General features: G+C 33.9%; 1 protein-coding gene across 10 annotated transcripts in view; it reads left to right on the top strand.

Moving 5' to 3' along the window:
- NHSL1 (NHS like 1) overlaps positions 1-26,804 on the top strand; it is a 345,331-nt gene that overhangs the window by 270,866 nt on the left and 47,661 nt on the right. For 9 of the 10 annotated variants that reach the window (XM_074309691.1, XM_074309696.1, XM_074309692.1 and 6 more), the window contains one exon: positions 14,249-14,401. In XM_074309691.1, coding sequence (XP_074165792.1) covers positions 14,249-14,401 — 153 coding nt within the window. Of the gene's footprint in view, positions 1-10,054; positions 10,429-14,248; positions 14,402-26,804 lie in introns of those variants that run through there. The other variant, XM_074309701.1, reaches the window with a different exon arrangement.

Raw genomic sequence — 26,804 nt, forward strand, 5'->3', positions numbered from 1 at the left:
ACATTCTTACAGAATTAATCTATAATTCTATTGTAAGTCATGTAAACTCTCCTAAATCAACTCAACACACACTTATTCAACATTGACTCTGTGTGCTAAGCACTGGAGATATAAAGGGGAAAAGTTCCTCCTCTGTAAGAGTTCAGAATTGAATATGCAATTATGTGTAAACAAGCTATATAGAGGATAAATTGAAGATATTCTTAAGTGAAGGGGAGTAACATTCATGGGAACAAGGAAAAGCTTCTTGGAGAAGGTGAAATTTTAGCTAGGATTTGAAGGAAACCAAGAAGTAGGGAAGTCTAAACTGAAGAGAGAGCCAATAAAAATGCATTTGGCTAGAAGATGAAGTATCTTAAACAAGGAACTTCAAGGAGGTCAGTCAAGGGGGAGTAAGATTGAAGAAGATTGGTAAATTATGGTATACGAAGGTTATGGAATATTATTGCTCTGTAAGAAATGACCAGCAGGAGGAATACAGAGAGGCTTGGAGAGACTTACATCAACTGATGCTGAGGGAAATGAGCAGAACCAGAAGATCGCTGTACACTTCAATGTTGTATGAAGATGCATTCTGATGGAAGTGGATATCTTCAACATAAAGAAGATCTAATTCACTTCCAGTTGATCAATGATGGACAGAAACAGCTACACCCAGAGAAGGAACACTGGAATTGAATATAAACTGTTTTCACTACTGTCTTTCTACCCAGGTTACTTATATCTTCGGAATCCAATTCTTACCGTGCAACAAGAAATTTGGTTTTACACACACATATTGTATCTAGGTTATACTGTAACACAATCAATATGTATGGGATTGCCAGTCATCTAGGGGAGGGAATAGAGGGACGGAAGGGAAAATTTGGAAAAGTGAATACAAGGGATAATGTTGTAAAAAAAAAAAAAAAATTACCCATGCATATGTACTGTCAAAAAATTATAATTATAAAATTAATAAATTAAAAACAAAAAGATTGAAGAAGATTGAAAAGATAGGAAAGGGTTATGTTATATAAAGTTATTTAAAAGCCAAACAATTCCATATTTGAACTTGGAGGCACTAGCTATTTCTTTCATCTGCAGAATCTTACTAGACAATTTCTAAAAATCTTTCCCATTCTAATATTCTAGGAAATTACTTTTTTCCCCCTGTAGTCCAGCCCTGCGATAGGAACAGAGAAAACTAGGTGGTACAATGAATTGGACCTTTAGCATTTAGATTTAGATTCATCATTTAATAGCTGTTAATACTGGGCAAATCACTTAACTTCTCTTTTCCTTAGTTTCTTCAATGTAAAATGATGATGATAATAACAACTGCTTTGCAGGGTTGTTGTGAGTAGTATCAAAGGAGAAAATATTTCTACTTAGCACTGTTTCTGACTCATAAAAGGTGTTTAAATGCTTACTCCCTTATTCTCTCCTATGTACTGGCCCTCAGTCAACTAAAAGCCCAGCCCTCATCTCCCAGTGAAGATTTGTCCATAAGAACATCACTTAATCACTAACTGACCAGTCTGTAAACTTTGCCATTTCTTTCTCTGTTCCTGTGGAATAGAATCTTCCCATTTGTTGGTTTGAACAGTGATGAGCTTAGAATGCTTTTTCAGATGAGCCCCTATTGCTATTTTGGAACATGCTTTTATCTGCCTGCCTATCTTTTCATTTGTTTAGCTTTTGTCCCATGCATATCATGGCCTGACTAGACTAGTGACAGTGATAGTTGTTGTTTTGAAACTGGCCAAGCACAGTCCTGAACAGATGGTAGCAATAGTATCAGATTAAATTATTAAGTAGGATTTGAGACAGAAGTGCATAAATGCAGCACATGCAAAGTGAAAGGTGCTTCCCAACATCAGTATTATCATGTAAACCAAATGCTGTATTTAATTGCTTCCAAAAAGTTGAGTATTTATTTTGTGGGTCCTCCCATTTTTCATTCTCTTCCCTTCCCCAGTGAATGATATTGTTCAAGCTGTTTATCTTTTTTTCATAAAATTCATTAATCTGAGCAGATAGATGATAACAATACTTTTGAGGATTTGCTAAAATTGGATGTATAGGTGAAATAATCATTGTGCCAAAATATCTTTACAATATTAAAATAATTTAAAGGGTATGCAGTGGGCATTAAGTACAATTCTTGTTAGATGAAGATTTATCAACTCACTATAAAATTCATTTCTTTAGGGAAAGGAACAGAAATTTTGGCAGTATCAGTGAAAATATCAATTTTATTTGTTTGCTTTTTATCTTATGAGCACATAGTAGAACAGATATTCACAAAATACCTTGATATACAACTAGTTGTATAAGCTTTGGATAGAGAAGTGAGTCTGGAGTCAGGAAGACCCAAGTTCAAATATGACTACTTTGTTATTATTATGTGTCCTTCCTTCCCAAAGAGGCTGTGACGATAAGGAAGTGATGCCATACCATGCAGATTTTTTTAAGTGATATAAATGATTAATAAATTTAAATGATTAAATGTTAGGTTCTTACTAGGTGCTAAGTCCGTACTTAACAATTGCTTTCTCAATACTATTTCCAGATATCTGTTTTACCTCTTCAATTTGTCTGTACCTTCTTCTCATAAATAAAAGGTTTTTTTTTGTTTGTTTGTTTGGTTTTTTTTTTTTTTGGCAAGAGAAAACCATTGTGAATTCTTTATATATGCCTTGCACTTGTATTTGAATTAAGAATTGCTACCAAGATCTATCATATGGTGCCAAGTTGCAGGACTTCATCACTATGGTTTGTAATCCTGACATGGGTTCCTGGATATATACTTTTCCTTTATTACTTTTCAAAAGCTTGGTATGAAGGTGGTTCTAAAATTCCTTCCCCCCAAAATATATAAGAACAAACAAGAGGTGTTTGTGGAGACTTTTAGAGGCAGATACTTCCTTTTATTTATTTTTTTACTATGTGATCAAAATATGCTAAATCTCTTAAACCTATGGACTCAGGAGTCCATAACTAAGAAGAGTCAAGAAAGACTAATGGGCATATTACAGATTTCTTAATGTGATATTCTGGATAATATTTTATCCTTTAGTTCAGGGGTTCTTAATTTGGGATCTACCAGCACCACGGAGTTCAGGGGGTTCATGAATTTGGATGGAAAAAAATTACATCATTTTCACTAATCTCAAAATAAAAATTAACATTTCCTTCAAATATTTTAAATATTCTGAGAAAGGATTCAAAGGACTTCATCATACTGCTAAAAGGAGTCTATAACAAAAAAGGGTTAAGCACTCCTACAGTAGCAATTTAGGAGTGAGAAACAGTGTAGATATTTAAGCTGAATGGTCTAATATTCCATATAAGCACCAGTTTGTCAAGACCATCAGACTAGTGTCTCAAGACAACATTTCCTGTCATTAAGTATTTCATTCCTTACTGAATAAATATGATAGGCTACCTTTCTGTAGGCTTAAGCAGTGGTATTTAAGAATATATGGAAAGAGACCACATAAGTTATAGATGCAACACAGTGAAGTGCATTGTTATATAATTTATTTTTAATTGTAATAGAATTGAAGCCAGGAGTCAGATCTCATACAATGAAAGGAGAATAAATTAATTAAAAAAATGAAAACATCTGGCAAAATATGCACATTCAAGGGCTTTAGAAATTTAGGATATGAAAAAAGATTAGAATGCATCAAGGTCTGGAATACTGGGTCCAAGCAGGGCAAAAATCACTTATAAGGGGACTGTAAACCCATAAATTTTTTCTCTCAACTTAGCCTTTTCTGTATTACTGAGGAATAATGTCAACTCCTTAAGTCTTTTGCCTTTCTTTGTATCCCTAGCATGGTATTTGGCACATGATACTGTAAAGAAGTACCAGGCTGTGGGAGAGTGGTTCAAAAAGTGAAGTATTCACATTAGGTGTTATCATAGTCACAAGGCCCTTTATTGATGTGAAGAGGCTCATGGACAAAATTTAAAAAAAAAAATTGTTTGAGCAATGGGTCATCAGTGAAGTGGACTTTTTAAGGTCAGAGGGAAGAGGAGTAGGAAAATAAGAGTAAAATTTAAGGAATTGGGAGTGAGTAGTTGAGTATGCTTTTAGATATTCTAACAAGACAAGTCTCAAGAGTTCTGCCTGTCTCTATGTATGACAGTGGGAACAGGATGGACTCTACATCATTCCTGACAATGGAGACTTCATGGCCTTGTTTAAGTTATTTCTCTACATTAATAGGTATATAATAAATACTGATTGAATAACTGACTTGAAGCATTGAAGATTTACAGAAAGGATCTGGCAAAAGTTTAGAATAAACTCAAAGCAATTAAAATGATTCTTAATGCAACATGTTGCAGAATTTCTCAGTAATTTCTATCAGTAAAAATGAGGTAACATGCCATTTTTCTTTAATATTAAAGGGATTTTTATATCATAGCTAGAAAGGAAATAACACTAACTTTGAAGTCAAAGGAGTTAGGTTTAAATCACATTCTTTGCTAACTTACTAGCTATTTAATCTTGGATAAGTCATTTAACCTTCCAGGGATTCACTTTGCTCATATTTTAAATGAGAGCATTGGAGAAGGTGAAAATTCTGTTCATATATATAACCATATATAATCATATATTTTATGAATATATGTATGTATATATATGTGTGTGTGTATAAATAAATAAATAAATATATATATATATATATATATATATATATGTATAAAACCATAGATTTTATGAAGCCAAATACAAACTGTTAGCATGATTTAATGGATAGAATGCTGGGCGTAGAATCACATAGACCTGGGTTTGAATTCTACCTTTAACATTCACTAGCTTTGTCACCATGGACACTTAACCTTCCCAAGCCTCAGTTTCCCTACATAGGAAATGGGAATCATAATACCAATAGTACTTACTTAAAAGGGTTGTTTTGAGGCTAGACTGAGATAATGTACGTACAACATTTTACAAAGTCTAAAGAGTGTTAGAAATGGCAGCTCTTATTTCAAAGAGATCATAATTATGATGTCAAATTTCCTAAGAGAAATATTTGATATTTAAAGCAACATGAATTGCTTTTTGCTTTGTCTCTCCCCCCCCCCCCCCCCAGGCTGGGGTTAAGTGACTTGCCCAAGGTCACACAGCTAGGAAGTGTTAAGTGTTTGAGACCAGATTTGAACTCCGGTCCTCCGGAATTCAGGGCTGGTGCTCTATCCACTGCACCACCTAGCTGCCCCTATGAATTGCTTTTTGAAAATTTGTCCCTTAATTTAAAAAGGAGTATACATGTCATTTATTATCTGAGAATATTTCTTCTTCTGTCTGCCCTTAGTTACTCAGGATGGAGTGCTCAAAACAGAATATTGTTGACAAAATTATATGTTACATATGAATAAGGACTTTAAAGGGGTTTTACTTGGTTATTTCATTGATGCCCCAATAACTATTAGTAACAAATTATTCCCTTTTAATAGAAATGGCATCCCCATTCTTTAAAGAAACAGAGACTCAGAGAAGTTATATAACTTTTCCTAAGTAATGTAGTTAAGAAGTGACAGTGCTAGCATGTACAAAACAAACTTAGTGATACCTAGTTTAGTGTTATTTCCCCCTTTACCTCATGATGCATTGAAACAAATCTAAAGATGATTTAGAAAGGACATTAATCAAATCACCAAACTTTTTAAAGTGTGAAATTAGAAATTTTGAAAGATAAAATGTCAAAATAAGGTGAATGTCATTTTTAAAAAACCTAATTGAAAAATGAAAATCACTTCCTAGTGGATCTTACATTCTCAAGCAGGAATATGAGTGAGAGTGAGAGAGGAAAAAATGGAAAGAAATGTTTAGGACAAAACTTCCAATAGATTTTTCTACTATTGGCCTTCCATGAGATAACAGAACTCAATTCAATACCAAATTTAAAGAAAATTCATTGGGCACATAGTACACGCAAGTCATTAAGTATATGAAGAAAAAAATAAATACAGACACTGTCCTCAAGGGCCTTAATTTCTATTGATGGTGGGATAGATAGGGTGGGAGGATATAACAAGGATGATACTGTTGAGAAAGTTACAAAAATTACTTTGACTTCTACTGCCTGAAGGCCAGGTATTTTAGATTTTACCATTTTCCACCAATGCCACAACACTCCTGTTAGGGTTCTCTGGTACTTGTTAGGGAATCTGGAGGGTTTGACTCCCTGCCATTACCTCCAGTTCCTATCGATTATGTTCCTTCACTTGTAGAGAATATAGATACCATACCCTCCAGTTTCATTAGCCATTTAATTAGTGGTTTAATTAGTCAAATTAAATTTTACACAGAAGTATTTACTTCAAAAAGAAAAAAAGTTGTAGGCTCCCAAGAGCCTACAACTCAAAAAGAAGCTACTTCCCACCCACATGGTAGGGAACAAAGACCTCCATGTTATCTGAACTGCCTATACATTTGCTTGTCATTTTGGGAGTGGAGCTAAACTTATTCTGATCTTCCCAATTCTGGAATGTGTGTTGTTATATAACGAGCATGTGCAGTTTTGTATATAGAATTTCAAGTTGAAGACTTGATCACAGCATCATAAACTCAAGATTTAGTATGTAAAAGAGGCCATTCAGGTCATTTAATTTTATTCACTCATTTTACCCCACTGATAAATGGAGTGATGATTTTGGTCTCTGTTGTCCAGAGTCTTAGATTTAATAGTAAAGTAATTTAAGTTTTATTCTTTCTTTCATTCACCATGCCCTGTTTGAGTATTATCACAAACTTTGCAGCTCCCTACCTCCATTGGAATGTAATAAACTGCTTGAGGCCAGGGATTATCTTTCATTTTGCATGGGTTTGTATTTCCATTGTTTAGTATATAGTAAGTAGTTAATAATTGCTTGTTGACTGAACATCTTCACTAGCTTTCTATTTGGGGATTTTATTCCTATTACAATGATCCTTTATATAAGAGAACTGACCCATTGTTCATAGGATAACATTTTCAAGGAAGGAGAGTTTATTTACTTGATTGAGCTCTGTGGAAAGGGATCTTTTCTCCAGTCCTAATTTTTCATTTTCACAACTTAAGGAAATCCCTCTATAAATGAAAACCATTTGGAAAGTTATTAGGAGCCTGGATATCTTAGAATCTGCCTGAGTCAGGATAAGCAAAAGTCTTTATTCTTGGTCTTTTGCATTTGAGGTCTGGGGATTAGATCTAGCAATCTCCACACCTTCTTCCTCTCTCTCCACCTCCAGAAGAATGACCCTCCTCTTCCTACTCCACCTATTGATATCACTTCCCCTTCTTTGTCCACACCCACCGATCTAGCCAGCAGAGATGAGTAGGTTCATCCTCCAAACATATTAATAGAGAATTGTCCAATTGGTAATTAGCCTCACGGGCTCGGTTATCCAAGTGGATCTGCTCAGTTCTAGCCCTTTACAGAAAGTGGGGTTCATTTTACAGAATTTTGCTTTGCAAGGTAACTTAGAAGGCATTTGTTCTTTAATATCAAAAGGTTTACAAATGGTTGAGGAATGAGTTATATTGAAAATATGTTCTTTCCCTCTTCCCCCCAAAAATTCAAAGTTTGTTTTCTAGAAAAACATTTGATCTTTTCTACTAAATTTCTGTATGGATTAAGTTTATCACAAAATCAGTGTGCTATGGATGCTTCTATAGTGCTGGACTTTCCTCTATTGAAATGGAGTCTGGTGACATCTGAAGATGTTCTACAGATTTGAAGTCTAAAGGCCTCATATTAAAATTCTCTTTGTCATCATTTGTAGATTGCGAGGGTTGAACTAGATAAAGACTAAGATTTCCTTCAAGTTCTAAATTTCATCTATGACATGATGACAGTTTTCATTCATATAACTTGACAGAATTTTCAACATTTCTATCTTGGCTTTAGCAAATGCAATTACTTCTAAATAAAACAGTATTTATATAGGCGAATAGACCATGAGGTCATAGCTGTGTAGAGCTATGATTTTCTCTTTTATCTTTAAGAAAAAAAAAACTAAAAGGAAAAATATGTTGTTGGGCTTTTTTCTTTTTGTTTTCAGTTTGAGGGAGAGAGGGAATGGACAGTGCATTCCAAATCTTGCCCTGAAGGAAAGACACTTATATAAGTTTCAGTCTTTCAGTAATGGGACTTTTTCTTATAAAGGAAATGTTTTGAATTAGTGGCTTATTACATTTTTTTTTTTTTTTTCATGCAGCACTGAGCTTGATTTATACCAATATAAATTAAGGCTTTCACTGAGTTTTATTTCAAAAACTTCTCTTGGAAATAGAAAAAAAACATAATTTTAGAAGTCCTTCATCTTTTCTAGTCAAATGTCAGACCAATGTTTGTACAGGGGTATTAATCAATCAACAAATATTTATTAAGCACCTACTATGTGCTAGTCATTGTACTAAGAGCTAGGGATACAAAAGAGACAAAGGACAGTTTCTGTCTACATGACCTTACAATCTAATGGGGGAGACAACTTGTAAGCAAATATATACAAAGCAAACTATATACAGGATAAATATAAAATATTTAAAAGAGAGAAGGCTTCTAGTAAAATGTGTGATTTTTATTTGGAACTTAAAGGAAGTCAGGAACTTTCTTAGGGTCTTACAGCCAGTATATGTCAAAGGCTTAGACTTGACCCTAGGTATTATGAATTCAAAACCAGCTTTCTTTATGCTGCATTAATATTCTTCATCGTATACCCAGATTGATTTATTTTTCTTTTCCTCACCTTTCTTTCTATTTATTTTACTTTAGAATATTATTCTCTGGTTCATGCTCATTTGCTCATTGTTCTGCTTTCTCTCATAGTACCTCTATTTTTCATGAATTCCCATTTCTGTCTCTCTTTGAATGATGTTGTATATATGCCATCAAGCATAATACATATGTTTGCCTGAAAGACTATTTTAAAGAGAACTCACACAAGCAGATCTCACATGGAGATCAGAAGAAGCAATATAAAAATACTTTGGAATCAGAATTACGATAGCTCAAAAAAACCTAGATGTGAAAATTTAGAGATATCTCTTCTCTAAATGTTCATATGGACTATTTATTTTTCACCTGTGGTAGAACCTTCTGAGCTTACTTTGATGGGATCAGGTACAGTCAGACACATTGTACATTTACCCCAAGTTGTTGGTCCTCTTCAAGCAGGAAGAAGAACAACCAACTATTGTATAATAATTATGCACTAAAAGATTTTCAGTTTTTCTTAATGGGGAAGAAGCTTGATTGGTCAAAAGAACGTTGAATTTGAATCTGAGAACTAGAATTTGAATGTTGGATTTGTTCTTTACTATTTATGTGATCTTAGATGAGATGTCTTTGTAAATCTTTTGATCCTTTGATTACTAGAACCCTTCACTCCTGAAAAAACATGGTTTGTATTACACATTACTTTAGGAAAGAACTAATTTAGGTAATTAAGTCTAAAGATTAAATTAATTGGCTTGCAGGCAATTGATTTTCTTGGTTAAGAGAGGAGCAGGGACTTTCTGGGATGGTAGAAGGAACATGCAAATGAGAATCACACTTTGGCAGAGCTGTTAAGATGCTGCTACAGGATCTTTGGCAGAAACTGAGCAAAAAAAAGGATGAGAAAACAAGGGCATTCTAATTTGCGGGAGAATGCAGTAGAGTCATCATTTGCAGCTCCATGGAGATTCTATTGTAAAATCTTTACTGCCTGTAAATGGTTCCTATGTTGGAGGTGGGGGTGGGGTAGAGGGAAGCAGAGTTGGGGAAATAATAGCTGCAAGTTGGGGTTGGAAGTCAGTTCCATGTAGTCTGACTTAGCAGGAGAGGGACAAAGAATCAACATGTGATTGCTTACAGACCTGTGGACTGAGCTACAAAGGACCTGGAAGCTACCAGTGGCCTAGGGGAAAATGGAAAATGCATTTGTTTTTGCCTTTTTTTTTTTTTTTAATAGAGTGAAATCTGCATAGCTCTATGGACTAGAAAGGGGAGAAACCTCTATTGATTTGTTAGAGAGAAAACTGAATGAATGAGCCCTGAGGCAGAAAATCTGATGTGGATTTCATGCAAATAAGAATAGTGATTGGCTTCTTGGTTTTCCCCCCACATGTTGTAACTGGTTGCTCTCAGCCTTGAGGATTAGGTTTCAGAATAAGCTTTTCAGGTTCAAGGATTGTTAATGGTTTGTAACTACCGGGATAGTCAGCCCAGCCTCCAAGTTACATCGCCCTAGCAGATGCCTACATTTGTGGATACAGGAGGGGAGGAAAGTTAAGAACAGAAGTTGAGGCAATTTAGACTGAATCTTGACTTTGTGTTTGCTGCTGCATCTGACTTCTTATGGGACATAAACTACTACAGAACTTCATATAAGCACCTTGGAAATGGTCATATTCATTAACACAAAGATCAAGTCTTTAATTAAACTTTTTAAGAAGAAGAGTAAGTAGCTCTTTTGTCTTTCTTTCCTCCCATTCCCTTCTATAGACACCCCAACCCACTTATACCCCCTACTGTGTGTTTCTTATTTACTTTTCACTCTTTGAGTGATGGAATGAAAAGAAATGGTGGAAATGTATAATTACCATAAGATTAAATCGCTTTCTGTACAGACTGGGTTTTGAAAGAATCAATGAAATAATGTTTGTAGGAGTACTATTTAACTGTATGTTATTTGCAAATAAGCCTTTATTATAGTTCAGCCTTTTCATTATTTAATACAAGGAGAACATTTTTATTTTTAGCTTTCTATTTTAAAAATGGGAGTCAAATTGTGCGACTTTCTTTGTTCCTCTGTAAAGCTATTGAAAGAGGAAAAGAAATGTGTTTGTTTGCTTTGTATCATCTATCAATATTAGACTCTATGTATATATATATTTATATATATATATATATATATATTTTTTTTTTTTTTTTAAATGGCAGTGTAATAAGGAAGTCTTTGAATTATTTGTCCCATGTTTAATGTGGAGATAATCCTGTAAAGTTTCCTCAGGAAGGTCCCAGCTGTGTACTTGTTTAAATACAGAAGAACCTTGCTACCTACCAAATTCTATCTAAATTGAAGAAAAATAATTTTAAAGTTGAGAACCAGAGCAGTACAGTTTTGTTGAAATGTCACTGAAGGAACAATTTCTATACAGAAACTTTTTTATCTACTTGGAAAAAAAGAACTAAGCATTTAGAATGTTTTCTTTTGCTTTGGTTGTTTCTTTCTTCTTTAGTGGTGTCAGTTGTTTATGCTGTTTAGTTCAAGTCTATGTATTATTTTAATAGCAACAAAAAAATAGCATCTGAGGATGGTATTTCCCCCACCCACCCATAATGTTTACTCAACTGTTCTACAAGAGCAGAATCTATACTGAAAGGGGAAGTACAGATAGTAAGATTCTAGGTGGTGAGACAATCATAGTGAGCCAACTGATAAATGTTTTCCTTTTTTTTCCTTTTGTAGTAATATAGAATATAAAGAGTTAGAAATCTGAATGTTATTCCTTGGAAATAATCGGCTATAATAAATAAATACTCTGTGTCATTCAACATTTTCTTAATGGGGAAATAAAATAATTTGTTACAATGAACTCAGTGGTTTTTAGTAACATTATCACCATTGGCCATTAGTTGTAATGGCAGTAACAATAATGATGAAAGCAGAGTTGAGATTTTAAAATTTTAAATTTACAAAGCATTTTGCAAACATTATCCTGTAATTTGGAGGTAGGATCGGGATCTGTGGCACTAAATTAAGTGCTTTGATACAAAAAAAAAAATCAGAATTCTGATTAGTCTTAGACACATTTATTGATGTGAGTATATAACCTGATCAACAAGGGATTAGATCAGAAAAAAGGAAAAAGAAGGCAGGCAAAGATAACTTTAAGAAGGCTGATTTTGGACTCAAAGCACTGAATTTAAGTTCATTTCTGCTATCCAAGGGACTGACCAAATCACTTAACCTTTCTAGGCCAAAGTATTCTAATCTTGAGGGTAGGAGAACACACACACACACACCTTCTCTTCCTTCCCTCCCTGTCTTCCTCTCTCCTTCCCTCCCTCTTTTCTCTTCTCTTCTCTTCTCTGTCTTTGTCTCTCTCATTCCCAGAGTTTTGACACATGAAGGGTTTGAACCACATAATTCAAAGTCCCTTCCAGATATTTGATCCTGTATAAACATTTAACACAAAGGTTTAATTTTTCTATAGATGGGTTTATACATATATCTTTATATATGTGATACCTGTTTATATTGTGTGGATATTTGTTCATTCATTCATCCATCCATCCATCCATCCATCCATCCATCTATTCATTCATTCATGTTTTCTTTTCCTTCCATTCCTTTAGAATTTAGTTTCTTTAGGGCAAGGACAGTTTATTTCTTTCTTTGTATCCCTAGCCCTTGACACATAACAGTATTTAATTAATACCTGTAGTATGATTAATGGATTAAGACTAGGATGGAAGGTTTATGGCACAATAGAAAAAATGGAGTTCAGATTACTGAATTAGTATTTAGTAGCAAAGAGGCAGCTGTGCTATAAAGAGCCTTGGATCTTGAGTGTGTGTCTAATACTAACTATGCCTCCAACTGGTGCTTTCATCTGTAGTGTCAGAGCCACTGACCATTACCATACTTGGTACTAAGTCCCTTCTCACTTCTTCCTCTCATAGAATCCTTCAGGCCTCAGTTTTGATGCCCTTTTTTTTTTTTTATCTTTCTCTTTCTCTTTTTATGTGTTTTTTGCCTCCTCAAAAATTACCTTCTATTTAATTATACAAATCTCTTGAGGTTCTGGGTTATTCTTTTTTGCCTTGATATCCCCTGGCATGGATCCAGCACTGTGCTTTGCCTATAAGTGGTGCTTCCTGAATTGAATTGTCTGAAAAGTAGGATTCAAATTTTGCCTCGATTACTAAAGTCCTTGAATAATTTTTAAAACTTAAGGAGATATAGAAATGTGAGCTAAATTCCAAATGGCTCACCAGCAGAATGATGAATTTTTCAATCAAAGGATTCATAAAAAGTTCCAGTCTGCATCAGAGAGTACTTACACTGATGAAATCATGGCCCCTTGAAGAATTGAAATATAATCAACACCTATAGTTCACTTCTTGACTCATTGGCCTGTTCATTTTGGTTTTCTGCCAACAATTTGCACTTGCTCAGTCTATTTTATGATCTACTAAAGTTGCAAAAGTTAAACCTGTAAAAACTATATTTAGTGCTACATAATCAGAGAAGGTTGGACTCAGCTTCTTAGACTGCACAGTTCTTTCTCTGCTATTCTTTCATCTCAATTAGAATCATTCTTCCAACTGAGTTTCTCCAAAACAGAAACTTCATTTTATATTAGTATCCTTTCCTTATGACCCCCTCCTATTCCTGTCAGGTTAGTCATGGATAAGTACTTGCTAGTTGGATATTTGTTGTACTCTCTTGTTGCCTCCCATCTCAATTTAGGTTTTATGGAGAGAGGCTAAAAGACCTGATGGAAGGAAACCTTGGCAGTAAAGATATGAAAAGATTAAAATGCTTCCCTGTTGAAACCAAGAACCATTTGTCAGAATGTTCTAAGGGGCTTCAGAAGTCAAGTATATGTTAGATTAGTTAACCACTGAAATTTCATATGATAAATTATCTAGTGTTCACTTGTGATCTTTGCAAATAACCAAAATTTATGGAAATAAAGAATTCCATTAATGCTTTCTTTAAAAAATACATTTCAAGAGTACTCTTTAAGGCTATTAAATATTATTATCTTATCTTGTTCAAACAAATTGTAACAATTTTTATCATTACAATGTTTTTAAGCATTGTTTTGGAAAGGAACACTACTTTTTTTTTCAACCTTACTTGGTGTTTGTTTTTCTACATGGGATTTCAAAAACTTTGAATAAAATGATCATGAAATGCTCTAGCATAAGTATTAGACTAGGTGATGAGAACAAGTATTTTCTATCTGTTTGATCAGCCATATTATAATTTTTTCATGGAAAAGGAATATTGAATTCTGGGGGGAAAGTCAACTGAAAAGTATAATTATGTCATTAGTGTAATGAATGATAGATAACACTGAAGTTTTTTCCTTTGCAACCTGTTACTATACTAAAAATACTACAATATTTATAAGATTAAATGTCAAAATTTGTTCCTCCATAATTATCTTTTTATTTTCCTAATTCATGCTACCTTTCCCCATCTTGATGTAGCTGTCATGGAATAGGCATTGTTTCACTTAATATTATATTTTTCTCTTTACAGCTGTCTCCAATTTAGATGAAGAGAGTAGATGGACGGTTCATTACACAGCACCATGGCACCAGCAGGAAAATGTCTTCCTACCCACCACGAGGCCACCCTGTGTGGAAGACTTGCATCGACAAGCCAAACTGAACTTAAAATCTGTGCTGAGAGGTAAGATGGATGATATCAGGAAGTCTATTTTTTTTTTTTTTTTTTTTTTTTTTTTTGCTTGCTTACTTATTGAATGATATGGTGATAATAGTCCTGGATAATTTCTCTCCAGCAAATTCAGTTTTGTAAGAGAAGATCTATTAGTGTTAAGTACTTGAAATACACAACAGGATATTCTATGTCCCTCAGACTGCTGGAGGGCCGGACTATAGTAAAAACAAAAACTCACACTCTGTCTCTGCCCCTCAGCCCATTTGCCATAACCCTGTGGGCCACATAAACGTCCTCAGCCCACTGCATCTGGCCTGTGGACTGTAGTTTGAGAACCCCTGTTCTGTGTTCTAAGAGAGGGGTTCCTAACTTCTTTTGTATAATAGAAGCCTTTGACATTCTGGGGAAGCCCATAGACCACTCGCAGAATAAATTTTTTAAACATAAAATAAAACACATATGATTATAAAGGAAACCAACTATTGAAATGATGATGTAATTTTGTCTGATCCCCTGAAATCTATCCATAGAGCCCCTTGAAGGTCTGTGGATCCCAGGTCAAGCGCTCTTACTCTATGGATTTTTTTTTTTTTAAAGTCTTTGATATACACATCATATGATAAGATATATTTAAAAACTGATATATACTTAGTTCTGTCATCAAAGGCAGGCCTTGCTGAAGTTGAGAGAACCATTTAGGACACTTTAAACCTGTTAAATTCATTAGCTCTAAGTTGATTATACAAATTGCAAAATAGTGGATAGTAGCTTCAGTGCCTTTTTTTAAAAGCCTTATAGGTTTTTCAGAATTTTAAGTTCTCAAAACCTAAAATGTCTCAACAGTACTATCTTAATGTTTTATTCTTTTTAATCAAAGTTTTGGGGGGAACTTGGATATTTGTACTTGGGTCTAAGTCCTCTTTCAAAGGGTGTATACACTTAAGTTAGTAATCATTGTCACTGATTTATCAAAACTTGGATCGGTCCTATCTGATCCTTCATAAATAATTAAGTAAAACTTTTGGCAAATGAAAAAAGTATTCATGTATGTTTTGTAATTATAACATACCCAGTGTAACTTTTACTTTTTATAGTGATGCTTTTTACTTTATTTTTTACTGTTAATTTTTACTTTACCTTTTATAATTACTTATTACTTTTGCCTTTAATTTTAAATTCTTCTTTTGTTACCCCTTTCCCTCACTCCTTCCCTCCTTTGCTCTTTCCCTCCCTCCTCCTTTCCTTTCCTTCCTTTCTTTCTTCCCTCTCTTCCCCTCCTCCCTTCTTTCCTTTCATACAAACCTGACCTTCCATACAAATCCTTGTACTTAACAAGCCATTTTCCTTTGTTGTCATTTGGTAGATAAATGTTCACACATATAGACTTTCCCTTTCTAATAGATTAATCAAATTTTCACAGTGCTTCTTCTCTGATGTGATTTTATTTTTTTTATTTATTTATTTTTTTTAGGGCTTTTTTTTGCAATGAATGAATGAATGAGTAGATGGATAGATGAAGGAAAATGCCTATTTTAATATATGCCAACATTGGGGTAAATACAGTTGTTACAAATAAAGCAAGGATAGTACTGGAACTCAATGAATTTATATTCTGTTTGAGGAAACAGTACTAATTGGGCAGTGCTGGACAGAGAAGGGTACTTTGGCCTAGGGGGTATTTATCAATACTTGAAATTTCCTATTCTGCTACCATTGTTAGATTTCTTTCTCAATTTGTTCTCTTCAGACTATTCTAACCCTAAGAAAAGTTCTAATATTTTACTTTAGAAAAAATACTGAAAGATCTTGGTGTAATTTTATACTGTAAACAGCCCTTGCAAAATCCTGCATATATATCATTTTTGCAGTATTTTCTCAGATTTAACAGAAATTTATTAACATTTTTTAAAATTTTATTTTTATTAAAAATGGAGTTTTTTTTTTTTAACTTTTTTTTTTTTTTTTTGAGGCTGGGGTTAAGTGACTTGCCCAGGGTCACACAGCTAGGAAGTGTTAAGTGTCTGAGACCACATTTGAACTCTGGTCCTCCTGAATTCAAGGCTTGTGCTCTATCCACTACGCCACCTAGCTGCCCCCCAAAATGGAGTTTTTAACTATTAAAATGCTTCTATCTATGTAGTTCAATCTCTCTCTCTATATATATGTGTGTATATATTATATTGTTGTAGAACTATAAAAAGATACATTCCTCTCATCCAAGAGCTTATAGTTTAGTAGAGAACATAAATTGTGTGCACAAATAAGGACATTTTATAAAATAAAATGTACTAAGTGCTTTGAAAGGCATATTTAAACAATTCAGTTCAGCAAAACACTAGCCTGAAAAGTGTTGGCAGTATTTTGAGGAAGGAAAGTGTATTTGTGCAGGAGGGAAGGTTTATCTTTTCACAGATGTTTCTCCTGATGGAATTAAAAGAGGATTCAGTACTTCTAACAGAAATGTGCCTAATAGTTGCCCTGACTGTATTGATCAATCTTTATTTTATTGTTTCTTGTACTTTGGGAAATTATTCTTTACTTTCTCAACTTCAACTTTGTATAAAGTTTAAAATGTCAAATTACCTTAATCAGTCTTTGTTGTAGATTTAAACATAGAACTGTTGGGAAAAAATACTCTGCTGGGTCAACCTCTTTTTAATATTTCTGATTATCTTGTAAATCAATAGGCTACAGGCTTGTGTAAAAATTGATATTGGTTTGACTTCTGTATGTTTTTTACCATTGCCCTCTGAATTTATGCTCTATCTTATCTCATTGTTATTGTTTAATTGTTTTTCAGTCTTGTCATTTGGGAAAAGTAATGAGTGGTTTGCCACTTCTTTCTCCAGCTTATTTGACACATGAAAAAACTGAGAAAAAAACAGTTATTAAGTAATTTGCTCAGAATCACAAAGCTAGTAAGTGTCTAAGGCCAGATTTGAACTCAGGCAGATGAGTCTTCCTGATTCCAGGACTGGTATTCCACCCACTGTACCACCGAGCTTCCCCTCTCTCTGTTTACTGAAATCCATTTACTAAAACTACCTTTAATTCTTAGTAATTCAGTTAATGTCATTAGCAGGTTATCCTGAATTATTTTCCATTTTTTCTATCATCTCTTTAACAATGTTAAATGACTTTAAAAGTCTGAAGCCTTGCAATTATTCATTATTCTATAAGATTTGAATGATAAAACACCTTATAATTTTACTTAATAAGAGTTACCTTAGTAGCATTTTTAAAATGTGAATTTTCAAATGCAATAATTTGGATCATTGAAATCTAATGCAAATTCAATTTCCATTATCAGTTTTCTGATGAGACGTCAGGTAAATCTGTATTATAATAGGTGTACAAAAGTGGGAGTGTAGTTTTAAGCTTTAGTTGTTTTCAGTAGATTAAAACTGCACCCAGACTTTTGGAACACCTTGTATATCAAATAGATTTTTCAAAATCCTGATCTGCAATTTTTTCTTCCCTTTTACCATATTGAGTACCTTTATTTAAATCTCATTTCATTTTCAGATTACCATTCAGTATACCAATATCAAACAGCTTTGTTGCTGGTTTTGTTAAGTTTTGCCTAGACTTGTATTTTTATTTTGAAAAAGCCTATGCTTCAATAATTGCTTTAATGCCTTAAGCCATTCACTGGAAGAGAACCCTAAAAGCAAATATACATCAAGAGAAAAAAATTTTATTAGAAGCTTTTGGGAAAACTTGCTCAAAGTCCATTTTAAATTTGATTTTAAATACTACTTAAGAAGTTTTAAATACAATTGCTTTATGACTTTACATCAAAAAACTAATTGAATTAATAATTAGATTTGGAGAGGACTCAAGATATTTATTCATCTTCTTTCTCCCTCTCTCTGTCTTTTTTTTTTCTCTCTTTCCTTCTCCCCCCTTCTCCTCTCTCTGTTTATTTATTTTTCTCCTTAAAAAACTTGGTTTAACATTTCAATGTAATAGTCAATTATTAATCACCCACTGTATAGAACCACTGATATTGAGGTTTGAAATATAAGAATGAAATAGTCATGTAGTTTACTAAATTTGTTATCAATTCTAATACAGAATTTTCAGAATAGAGCATAAAAGGATAAGATACAAAAACAATGTGAACTTCCAAATCTGAGGGAAACATTTTTTTTTTTTTTCCTAATGGGGCAAGAGGATTAGATCTTTATGAAAGAGATGGTATTTGAGTTTTATCTCCAAGGATGTAAGGAAGATTTTAATACAGATAGGATAGCAAGGATATTTAAAGTATGGAGAACAGCATGAGCTTTTGTTTGGAAAGGTTTCATTGAAAAGACAAGGTGATACTTGATGTTTTCTTTATTTAATTATTGAAGTATAAATTTCTTATAGCATTTAGGATATTTTTCCTTATTTATTATAGCTACTTAGGTATATCTTTTCTTCCTTTTGGGTTATAGAAGAAAAACAGGGACAATAGGCAAACCTAAAAAGCAGAGTATGTGTTAGAATAGCATACAATAAGGCTAGAAAAAATGGTGCCAGGGGGCAGCTAGGTGGTACAGCAGATAAAGCACCAGCTCTGAAGTCAGAGGACCTGAGTTTAAATCAGATCTCAAACACTTAACACTTCCTAGCTGTGTGATCCTGGGCAAGTCACATAACCCCAATTGCCTCAGCAGAAAAAAAAAAAAAAAAAGAAAGAATGCTGCCAGGTCGTAAAAGGCTTTAGCATGGTGGAGTGGTAAAAGAATTAGATTTGGAGTTGAGTTTGAGCCTTGCCACTTCCTACCTGTATGATCTAGGAAAAGTTATTAAATGATTTTCCTCATCTCTAAAGTGTGGAGATTGGATTATAACAGGTGTGATCACTTCCAGGTCTAAGCCTGTGAAACTATGAATTTGATTCTCATTACATCCTGAAATGAAGAGCAGAATATGAGCATATTTTTTTAATTACCTCTTAATGAAGGATTACACATTACAAGCCCAATTGCTGAATTTGTCCCTATTATCTAGATAGCTGGTTCTTCTTCTAAGTGAACGAGAGTTAAATTTTATTTTCTTTTAAAAGTACAGGGAAGAAAATATAAAAAAGTCAAAGCTACTTGCCTCTTTGGTGACCTTACCAGTCACATATTTTTATAGGAAGGAATCCTATTCTTTATGATAAATTGCAGGTATGGCTTGATAATAATCATTTATTAAGTGCCTACTCAGTGAATTTGGTATTGTGGGGATTTATTAGGAAAGAGGGGAGATATATAGCTCCTCAAGGGCAGTCAGCAGTAAAACTACATATTGAAACAACGGGCTCATAACCAACTACAAGTACATGGTGATACACAAATGCTTCAGGGTTGTCTGCGGCACTTGGAAACTGGCCAGCTTTGTCTGGAAAGGTTTCACAGAGAAGAGGAGTTTTTGGGTATGGTTTAAAGATGATAAAAGCTTGAGGAAGAAGACATTCTAGACATGAGAAATAGCCTGTGCAGTTATCTCAGTGATGGCTAATTCAGTTCCTATGTATTCTCAATATATCTCAGTTTTCATGAAACCATAATCTTAAGTGAAATTTCTCCACAGACTTCCTCTTGCTTCTGCTAGGAGAAAAATTCTCCGTAAGGATCACCAACTCCTGAAAGCCTACTTAGACAAATGAGCCATAAAATTGTATTCTACCCACCTAAGGACATAAATATTGTAGTGCTGCACTGAGTCAGTGGCTAAAGCCTTTGTCCAGCAACAGAGCACATGAAATTTAAGCAAGAAATGAAAAAAGCATAGCAGTCCTTCATACTGCAGGAACAGAGTTTAATGTTCATATATTTAGATCTTGAAAAGTCAAAGTCCAACTCCCTTGTTTCATGGATGTGAAAACTTAGGCCCACAGATATTATGTGATTAGCTTCGTCACAAGTGACAAAAATAAGTCCAGTTACAAAATCAGGATTTGAATCCAGTTTCTCTCACTAGATCCAATATTCTTGTTAGCTCATTGTTTAGATACTGTGGTCCTGACATAATCAGAATTAAAAGGCAACATAGATTCATTGCCAGTTCATAGGATAAACTCTGCAAGCCGAGTTGACTTTTTATATTGAGATGGTAAACTGTAGTGGATAGGTTCACTTGCTGGTCTTTATAGTAGCTGCCATCAGATGAATGCTCTACTGGGTTATACTGATTTGCAGACCCTTCTTTAGATAGGAATTATTGTCATTGTGGCCAAGCATAGAACTCTTTGTATGTTTGAGCCTGCTGATGTTACCTGGTTAATTTACTTATGTAATATTATTTTTGCATTTTTATTTCAGTATGCATCATTTAAAATTTTTGCCACTTTTATATTGCTAGATCTAGTCACTAGAGAATGCAAAATTGGTGATGATGCTCTTAAATCAAATGACTTGGGCCTGTTAGCAATATAGGTAAAGAATATAAAATTGCTCATATTATTCATTGCAAACTTTTCAGATGGTTTGAGAAACATGATATTTAGAAGACATCTGGTTAATGTTGTAATATGAAACTCAGTGAAGACAGATCCCATTAGCTATAAAGCACTTAATTGGCCTAGTGAGAGAACTTCTAGATAGGTAGTCTGTAGTATTCTGCCCTTTTTATGGCTTGATCATTATGGCTGGGAACTAAGTTGGAGTTAGCTATAATGCTGAATAATCCTTCTCTAAGAAGCTTAGTCTTTTGGCAATCTTTTTCAGTTTTAGTAAAAAGATGTAAAGCCAAAAGGGTCAGATCCAGGTTTACAGGGATATCAAAAAGTGAGTTTTATACAGCCTATAAAGCTCATAAGGATATTATAAGAATATTAAAGGCTAAAATAGAAGGACATGTATTCTGTCAGGACCCTGCCATTAAAAAAAAATTATTAGGGAGGAGTATGTGCCCTTTTTTTTTTTTTTTAACCATCTCAGAAGATATTCATGATTGTTCTTTTGTATTTTACAGTTTGAAATTAGTTCACAGTGCATCTGTTGTCAATTTTGACAATACTGTATTAAAATTTTAAATGATTTTTTCCAAAATTTCCAAAATAAGCCAGCCTATTTTAAGAAACTAGAAGTAGGTAACATAAAAAGGTACTGCTATAATAGTGTTTATTTAAAATAATTGTAGTTTTTATTGTTACTGACAATTCAGTAACACTGATTTCATTCTTCAACGATGGCAATTTTTCCATCAAATTTTTCCATGCCTTTATAGGCATGTATTGTTGTTCTGGTCAAAAAATAAATCTTCATTTTGTGACTAAAACTCCTTGGTGACGAATCTCTCCCAAAAAAGCTCAGGTGAAACCTAGCTTCAGATCAAAGCTTTTCAGCTCCTGGAACCTTGTTCATTCCCAGTTCAGCTCAGGGTAACCTTTGTGCCATAATAGAAGGATTGGAATAGAACTTTGTAATAAATATATATATATGCTAATAATGTGTTTACTGTTAGTTTATATGGATTATATCAAACTACAAAGTTTAGAATTTAAATTTATTTCTTTAGAACTGCAAAAATTCCACCAATGTAGATATATATTTTTTTTTTTTTTAGCAATATGGATTGTAACTCCTCTATGTGTGCTCATCCTGAATGACTTGTCCATGTCTTCTCATAAAATTTCCATATAGTAGTTTTACAACATGAGCCAAATCTCCTGATTTGGCATGGGTAACAGTGGAGCAAATAGCAAGAGTCTATTCTTCCAGCATCATTTTTTCCTTCTGCTATGTGGCTAACTTACGTCCTTCCCCCTCATCTTCCCCCTCCCCCCCATTGTAGATAGTCTCCAGTAACATTCTTTACTCTGCTTCTCTTCTGTGGTTTTTCTTTTGTAATATAGTGTATCCCCAAAAGCTTAGTGCTCTATGAAACTTCAACAGCTTAAATAACTATATTAAGTCTCCTGGTACATCCTGTATAGACTGCTTCACCCTCTATAAGCCTTTCCATTGAATTAAATTGAAGATGACTCTCCACTTTAAATCTTTGTAATGTGTAGTGTTCCCTAGTTTCATGCAAACAAAATCAGAAGAATATTGTTGCTATAAAAGTCAAGGAATATTTATTAAGTGCTTACTACGTGACAAATATTGTGCTTAGGACTGGGAATATAAAGAAAGGCATAGGAGTTCCTGTTCTCAAGGATATTGCAGTCTAATGAGGAAAGACAACATGTAAGAATAACCTGAAAATGGGAGGGTGACAGCACAGGGGCATGAAGAAGTCTAAGACTTGGGGTGAGAAATGATCCGAAGAGGCATGAGTTAAAAAGTTGAAATTATCTTGTGTAATGATGTGTCTGAAGATCATGAAATCCAGCAGAGCAGCAACTGGATGGAAAATGCCTTAGTGAATTCTTTGGGTGCCCTTTTCAAAGGGAAAACTCTCTCTCTGGAGAGAGTTCCCAAGTGTCCACCCACCTCAACCTTCTCATTAGAAGTTTGTTTCAGGGAAAAGTGTAGGCCATTAAAAGGATTTACTTAGTAAAATGAAATATATATACATATATATATATATATCTTTTTATTTTAATTTTATATATTTTTAAATTTCACATATATATATATGTATATATATATATGTAATTATTTCTGTCAGTGGATTTTAAAATTCCTTTCTTTTAAATTCAATACAATTCAATTACTTCTTTATTATTATCTTAAAGTGGGCCTATGATTTCTTTGGTGTAGGGAATTTTCCATATGGGGGAAAACTTCTACAAAAGGAGAAAAGGATAGATTTGCTGGGAACAATGAAATTTTAAGCCACACAGTCAGTGTATTCCAGAGATGGGAGTTGAGTTCAGCTCTTCATGACTCGTAGCCGTTATTCCAGAGAATTTCTCCTATTGTTTTCCTAATGGGTTTTTACTGCATTAACCCAATATTCTTGTTTTTAGAAAAACTAAGAATATTCCCTTTGTATCTTCAGATAAACTTCAGCTGCTTGTAATGTTAAAGTTTCTATATTTCATTTGCATTCTCATGACATTAATCTAGAATCCCTTAAAGTCAGATGAAGTAAATTGGAGAGATGAAGACAACAATTCAGTTTGATGTCTTCAAAGTCAAACATCTAATTTTTTACCTGGATGCACTCAGTTTGAACTTTCTTGGCTTCACTACCATGCCTCTTGTATGGGTATCTCTACCTCTAACCTTCCTTTAGCTTTCTTTTATGTATTTCTTTCCTCCTTTAAGTTGTAAGCTTCTTGAATTGTGGATTGTGGATTTTGTGGGGGGAGAGGAGGAGGAGTTGGGGATTTGTACACTGTAGAGGCAGCTAGATGGCTTGTTGGATCCTGGAGTCAGGAAGAACTGAATTCAAATTTGACCTCAGATACTCACTGGCTTTATGAACTTGGGCAAGTCACTTAATTTTTATTTTCCTAATCCATTGCAAAAGGAATTGTCAAAAAACTCCAAGGTCTTTGACAAGAAAACTCCATATGAGGTCATGAAGAGTTGTCTGAATGACTGGGTAACAAATTTTGCAAGTAGCTAAGTGCCTACAATATAGTAATCACTTAATAAAAGTTTTTTTCATTATTTATTGACTAAGTACAACTTAAATGCCTGTTGACTGACAAGTTATACTTTGAAATGACCAACTTCTTTCATGAATTAATCAAATTAGCTTTGTGGACTTGTATTTGTATAGAGACACCTCCCTGTGATGGCATTTCAGGTGGCCCTTTTCTGTAGAGGGTCACAGTCAGTGGGGAAACTCTGGGTGAGGTATAAGACCCTTCAGCCCAGAGGGAACCTGCTAACAATGTCTGGTTCAGTTCCCCATCCCTGCTAAGGGCTCTCAGCCTTCCTGAGAAGTCAGGGGTGGTGACAACCTGTGTTGAGATTGAAGCAAAGTGATACCAGGTGGCAAACTACATACAACAGCAAATTGTTTATGTGGTCCCACGTGCATAGTATTGTTTTTGTTACATTACATAAAGGGGAAAGTCCTTGAAATACCCGACTCCTTTTTCCTACCATCCTCAGGAGTCCTGCCTCATCACTTCTCCACTAGGAAGGTATATTTTAATCACCCTAGTGTGGGGGTTCTGGAAAGCTATGGTACGTCTTGTCACTCCAACTTGGGGGCTCTAGAAAATAGGACACAACACTTTTCTTTCAAAATTTTGAGAAACTTATGGTTTTGGGGGGGGGCGGTGTCTAAGGATATAGGGCAAACTGTTGTTTCCTCTAATAGCATTATCTTTTCAGTCAGTGAAACTTCTGAAATGGTAATTTCCCATTTAAAGAGGAGAAAAAACATTGGTAACTTTCTTAGATCTTGTAATATTTTATCACCACCCATCTCCTTTCCATTAAAATTCAAATAATCTGAAGACTAATGAAGATAGAAGCATTTTACATTTCCCATATTTTGATTAATATCTATAATCATTGCTTCATTTTTTATGCCACAGAGTGCATTTCTTGTCTGAGGGAACCAGTCAGATCATTAGGGCTTGAGCAGGCTTGAGGAAGTTCTCAGGTTATAAAAGGGGCAAGTGAAAGGTGAAGTTATGGAACTATTTAAACATGTGAATGCTTTAACACTTATAGGTAGGATTCAGACCTTGTTCACATCCAACAGAAGATGAAAAGAAATTATAAAATTTATTTTTATAGAAGACTGAACATTTAAAGTTGCCTTAAATTTTTTGGTATTAATATGGTTGCTTAACAGGGGTATTTTGGTGTAAATAAAAGTTAAGCAGTGTGACAGAGCATTGAGTGTTGAAGTTAGAAAGACTGGGATTCAAATCCTTCTCTGACATTAACTGTGTGAACCTCAGTCAAACATGTGCTTTGTAGGACTTACTCAATAACTCATAGAGAAGTTGTAATCTTTGTAGGTGAAGGTTATTCCCCCATTGGGAGTTCTTAAGACTGATGACATTGTCACAGATATTAACATAAAAAACAAGTAATGGAAAAATTATAATTTTTAAAAGGTTATAAAACTGATCATTTATATCCAAGTGGAATATCCATGATTTCTTTCCCACCCACTAACTCAGTAATGGATTGTTCTAAAGAAGTAGCTACTTAGCAAAAAAGGGGGAAAAAAAATGTGTGTGTATATATGTATATATGTATATACATATATATATATATATATATATATGAAAGAAAATCTCTGTTTCTCAAGTGCCAGAATTACCATTACTATGGCTTTTTGTCTTATAGCTATACGTGTCATAAAATTAAATACATCTAATCCTCAGCAATATTAATTCTAATTCTGGCTCTGCCACTGTTTTTAAGACTCCAAGTCTGTCAAGAAACAAATATTTGTTAAGTACCTGCTATGTTCCAGACATAGTAGCTAAATAAGAAAAAGCAAAGCAGCCAATGCCCTCAAGGAGCCTACAAGTTTCTAGCAAAAAATATACAGATATAATGAAATGCAAAATGTATATCAGTTAGTGAATAAGCAAGTATTCACTAAATGCTTACCATGGGCCAGGCACAGTGCTAGATGCTGAAGATATAAATAATGAGACTGCTCCTATAACGAATTTATATTTCCTATGTGCAAGGTAATTAGGATATAACATAGGTGCAAGCAACAGAGGAAGTTATAGAAAAAGTGGCCTTGATAGCCCTTGAGCTATCAATTTAAAGAAGTTAAGATTCCAAGAAGCAGAGGGAGGGGGGGAACATTTTAGGCATGAAAGAGCAATATATGTAAAGACCCAGAAATCAGAGCTGAAGTGTTGTACCTATGGAAAAGCAAACAGACCATTTGGATTGGAAGATAAGAGTGTGTGAAAGGGAGTAATGGATTATTCTCCAGGAAGGTTAGATTGGAACCAGATTGTAAAAGGCTTTAAAAGCCAAAAGGAGAAATTTTAAGTCATTTATCTTCAGTTTCCTTATCAATACGTAGTACACACACGTATATATATATATATATATATATATATATATATATATATATATATATATATATATATATATATATATATAGTGTGAATTGGATGATTGAGTTTCTTCTCAGGTCTATAATGTTTGCTACCTTTCATGTTTACAGCCTAAGATATGTTACTGGTAAGTTGTGTAAGTAGAATTTATCACTTATAAGATATACGTTACTTTTCAAATTTTTGTGCATTCTAGGACGCAGAAAAATTAAAGAATAATATTTCAGAAAAATCCAGATCATTCAGAATGGTACTCTTTGGGAGGTTTAGTTAGGAATGTTTTTTTGTTTTTTTTTTTTTTTCCCCCCCTTATGATAAAGTTGAAATGATAAGCCAAAAGTGTTGTGATACATGGCTGGTTACTCTAGGTCTTGAGGAAGGTATTACTATTTTTCAAATGTTTATTTTTGTTTTATTGAAATTCTTGAAAAGACTGGTACAGCTACTGGTTGTGTTTTTTTTTTTTTCCTATTATCATTATGTAAC

This window comes from Sminthopsis crassicaudata, chromosome 4 (assembly GCF_048593235.1).
Source record: "Sminthopsis crassicaudata isolate SCR6 chromosome 4, ASM4859323v1, whole genome shotgun sequence".
Classification (NCBI taxonomy): Eukaryota; Metazoa; Chordata; class Mammalia; order Dasyuromorphia; family Dasyuridae; genus Sminthopsis; species Sminthopsis crassicaudata.